General features: G+C 38.6%; 1 protein-coding gene across 1 annotated transcript in view; it reads right to left on the reverse strand.

Annotated features, from left to right (window-relative positions):
• The window catches only part of LOC119568366 (syntaxin-5-like), a 10,536-nt gene that overhangs the window by 4,910 nt on the left and 626 nt on the right, over positions 1-5,000 (reverse strand). The window contains exons 2-3 of the mRNA XM_037916829.1: positions 2,452-2,610; positions 469-950 (exon numbers count right to left, since the gene is read on the reverse strand). Coding sequence (XP_037772757.1) covers positions 469-950; positions 2,452-2,592 — 623 coding nt within the window. The 5' untranslated portion in view covers positions 2,593-2,610. The remainder of the gene's footprint in view (positions 1-468; positions 951-2,451; positions 2,611-5,000) is intronic.

Consider the following 5,000-nt stretch of genomic DNA (forward strand, 5'->3'; position numbering starts at 1 on the left):
AGGTAAGCTATCCATCCACTGCCTTTAATATACTGTATACTGTCCAGCACATTAAGTCAAATATTTTAAATACTGTATTTACAGAGCTTCTCTGATGCTTTATACTTACAAAATAAGGTGAACCATAGTACTTACTCTCATAAGAATTATTACAACCTTCACTATCCATTCTTTACACTAATCTTGTGTGAATAAAGTCTGAGCATTTAATCTTGCTCTTTATCATTTAACTACTATCAAATAACTACAAATTCTTCTGGGAGTGGGAGTGGGAGTGGGAGTGGGAGTGGGAAGAGGAGGAAGAGGAAGATGGGAGGAGGAAGGGAGGAGGAGGAGGAGGAAGGGAGATAGAGGAGGAAAGGAGATGGAGGAGGAAGGGAGATGGAGGAGGAGGAGGAAGAGGTAGAGGAAGAGGAGGAGATCTCAAACTTTATAAGCTATGAAAAATCCATTGCTTTATATACTTACTTGGATCTTTGCATGAAGTCTTTGTACTGACGTAAGTCACGTGTTCTCTTTCCATCTTTGTGGGGCAGAGCACCATTTGTTAGACTACCTTGTTGCGATCGCACAATTCGTGCAAACTCCTGGGTGCGGTCACGAGACGCCATATCTGAATCGTCAAGACCAGACAGAATGGAATTCCCACTGGTCCAAGATGAGGCACTTTGACTGTTCCACAGTCCTTCTGCAGCTTGTGTTCCACCGTTATTCCACCCTCCACTGTTCCACTGAGCACCGTTACCGTTCCACTGTCCTCGATTATCTACACTACTAGTATTCCACGGATTTGTTCCATATGCTGCTCCACTACTGTAGGAAGCACTCTGCAGTTCTGGAGCCCAAGGTGAGGACGCAGGCACAGCTTCTGGGCTAACAGTATCTGTTTTCTTATAATAAGCTTGGTTGGCAGGGATGTTTGCTGTTGGTGTTCCCCAGGGACTGACGACCTGTGTGACCAAAGATTTTGTCAAGTGTTGAGCTTCAGTCAAATTCTGAACATAGGAGAATGAAGAATGTATATCCACCATGTATATAAGAGAGCCTTTTTCCAAAATCTAAATACAACTATTGAACGTCTATACAGAATTACAAAATATACATATTAATTTCAAAATAATTGCTTTTTCCACAAGAATAATTGAGTTAAATTGTCAAAATGTTCTACTTCATATTGCAATGATATATGAGTCTACTGACACTGGCATTACAACACACAGGAATCTACTTTAATAAAACCTTTGCAATAACCAAATCTTCATTAATGATAAAAACTTTTCAACCTAGCTTTTATCTGGCTATACATCTCCAATAATTACTGTTTAAGTGCACAACTGATACAAAAGAGTAAACAAAAAAGGGAGCTCCTTACAATGACATACACATAAACTCATTAAAAGACGATATTTTGGGACACCCACTCGCTCTCATTCCTTTTCATTCATTCTCCCTCTCCCTGCTTTCTTCCCTCTCAATTGTGCAATCCATGGCAATGATACTGAATTTCAACTGCTTGGGGATTTTCAGAAACAAACAACAGTCATTGAAGATTTATATAATCACACCATAACATACCTTAAACAAATATGTAAAACCACTATGCCATCAATTATACTTTATTTATTCCTAGAAATGTAAATGTACATGTACTGCACTTATATATGATGTAAGCTAACCATCCACTGCCACAATTATACCTCTTCAACTTTAATGATAAAACTATCACCATAAATGAATTCAATAAATCCCCAAAGCAATACATATTAAGTACAACACACTGTCCATAATAATAATATATACTATCTTTCAATAGTGTCTGATTTTAAACTGTCAACAAAAAAGCATATATATTGTCTAGGGCAAGCATGAAATGTAATCCACTGCAGCACATTATTTTTTTACATCACTTTGCTAATTCAGCATCTTACCCTTTTTAACTGAATATTTTCATTCCAGAACCCCTTCAGTTAATGCTTCGAAGATATGTGGCATGTTGCATTTTGTGTGGATGATCTGTTAGTGTTTTCACAGCTGTTTGGCAATAATAATTAATAATGATAAACATACTAATTGTAATAATTATTTTCTAAATCTAAATTACTTTGAACAGTTTCATCTTTGTCAGAATTCATGTAAGAGTAGATCTAAATGCATTAGTCTACATATTTGCATTAGAAGAAAGACTGATTAAATTGTTTTTAGACTGTGCAATTATCTTTAGACAGGCATGACATTTTCATTTGATAGGTAAAATGGGACAGTGAATCTTAAGTGTACAACTACAATAATGAGGTAAAATTATGCATAAAGTTATTAATATGTCTCTCTCTCTCTTATATACATATGCACATGTACACATCTCTCAACTCTAACATTCACATGCACACATACATGTAACCACAAATCCACTTCCACATCCATAACAAATCTTCCTCGAGAGTCTAAACTAACCTGTGGCAAGAGATTGTAGGGCGCCTGAGTGTGGGCAGGCTGAGTTTGCGACTGGTGTGGATGCTCACTAGCAGAGGCCCCAGGCACCGTCAGCTCCTCCACGTAAGACTCAGACCCTGCGCGCCTTCGCCGAGTCGTCATCACACACTACTGCTAACCCTGAAATTGAGAAAGGACCATCAGCTTTGCAGAAAGTAAATGCCAATCCTATTTGACATGTTACATACTATGTGTAAAGCAAAAGACAATAGTGAAGAAATCACTTTGTATACATCAAAATTATACATCAAAAGAGGAATATTAGATGTATATATGTAAAATGTATTACAATACAAGAAAGAAATAACAGTAAAAGATAGCCTTGTTAACCCATTCCTGACGGGTGGCACGTACGCACTTGCCATGGCATAGCGGGACTATCTGCCGGGGGCATGTATGTACATGCCATGGTGTATGTATGGAGATGCCATGAGTTATTTTTTGTTGTAATCACAGCAAAATATTATTTTTCTGCCACTGAAAGTGTGATTAAGTTGTTTTTAACACTTTCTCATTTTTATTAAAAAAAAGAAAAAAGAAAAAAAAAGCAACAAACGACGATTACAACTCCATGATGCCACACACTGCTTATTTTATTCAGACTACAGACTGAATAATGATCAACTATGGAGTCTATATAACAAAAATACCCTTCAGTCTCGATTTATCAGGAAGTTTGGCAAGTAGAGACTTTAAAAAATAATGAAAACTGAAAATACAACATATCTTCGTAGTATTACGAAGAAACGGCATGGGATGCTGGAATTTGGCATGAGTGGTCGTGCATGCTAGGGGCGACGATATAAGCCCCAGGCAGCGAAGCCCGGGCCACTATGAATACTACACGTCGGGAAAGGGTTATTAGACAAAAATCAGGGGAATCCATTACTAAACTAATAATATTTTGCTAACTTGGTACAAAAGCATTTTCTGTAATAAAAAGTATCCTCAGGAGAAGAATACACCTAATTTAAATTTGCAACCTTGAAAAGTGAGAAACCTTATAAACACACTGTATGAACTAGTCACCGATCTTAACAAATATGTAATGCTACCTAATTCAGAGCTGTGTCTGATTTCTCTGCTGTGCAAAAACTGACTAAAGCCTTCATGGCAAGAACATGTTATACACACAATATGCTGGTGAAATTTCGATAACTATTATGTCCAACCCAGTGGTGGCACAATGTCAAGCAACTGCCACTGCCCTGGAGCCTTTGATGCTCCAGCCAATGATCACAAACCATCAACACACACCAGTATATTCTAATTATGTTGTTCAGATTTATCATTTGCTGATGAGATAAAAACTTACAAAAGGATCATCACCAGTGCCCAGCTCGAAAGAACAAACATTTGAGGACAATCCTAAATGGATAAACTATATTAAGGAATGCAGAATGAGCCAAAACTTTGCTAACTCGAGGTCTTTGCCCAGTACCTCCTACCAGCTGCCATATTTACTTAGTGGCTTCACCCTGGAACCCCCATCCAATAGCTGCTTCTCCTTAATCAGTGTGGTCCTTTTCTATCCTTTAACCCTTTGCCGCCAGGTGGCATGTATGTACATGCCATGGCATGCCTGGACTATATTCCAGGTGGCATGTGTATACTTGCCATGGTGTGCCAGTCCCGTTTTCCAGGGGTATGTACAATCATGTTGTTCATGCAATGGTGCCCACACGATCGCCCGGCGGTGGGGCCCTGGCCACTTCGAATAATGCCTGGGAGGGAGGGCTTTTGTATTGGGAAACCACCCAGCGGCATTGGGTTAACCAATGATAAATTGCAAGGGACATCTACAAAATACCTCCTGCCAGAATATATGTTTTGTAATTTTTTTTGCTCCAGGATACAGAGGCTAGCAGCAGATACATGGGTGTGTTAGGAATATTTCCCCGGGCTAAGGAAAAACAAAGTAAAACAAACTAGTGGATTGTTATACGAAGTTTCTTAGCAACCAATGTGATTCTGACTCCAACTTACCACCATCTCTTTCGAGATTAACCCTAATGCTACCCAGTGCTCCTGCACAGACCACATGTGCCTCTCCCTCTTTTCTGAACAAAGCCACTTCTGACTGTAAACTACCCAACTATTTCACTCCCTTACACTAAACCAAATGCACAACCCTCTTGACAGGACTACTGTTCAAAATCTTTTCTCTGAGGCATATTGATATCTGGGTAACCAAGCAGGGGATACCTTGAAATGAGCACTGTGTGTGATTAAGAAAAAATATGGCAATGTAAAAAGCACAAACTGCTATATATATATCTTAAAAAAAAAAAAAAAAAAAGAGTGAAGTTAACCCACAATTCCTTATCAAAGTTACACCCTCAGTGAACTAAAAGTTTACTTTGTCCTCCATACTTCTTGTGAAAGGAAATTAACAATGGGATTTGCTGCCTGACAACGATGTCCACGCCAAGTCTCGGAAGACAAGTGTGGTGGCAGTCCTAGTGTCAAAGATCACCTTAAATATAATAATACAATATCTTTAGGAAAAA

Source organism: Penaeus monodon, chromosome 43 (genome assembly GCF_015228065.2).
Source record: "Penaeus monodon isolate SGIC_2016 chromosome 43, NSTDA_Pmon_1, whole genome shotgun sequence".
Taxonomy (NCBI): Eukaryota; Metazoa; Arthropoda; class Malacostraca; order Decapoda; family Penaeidae; genus Penaeus; species Penaeus monodon.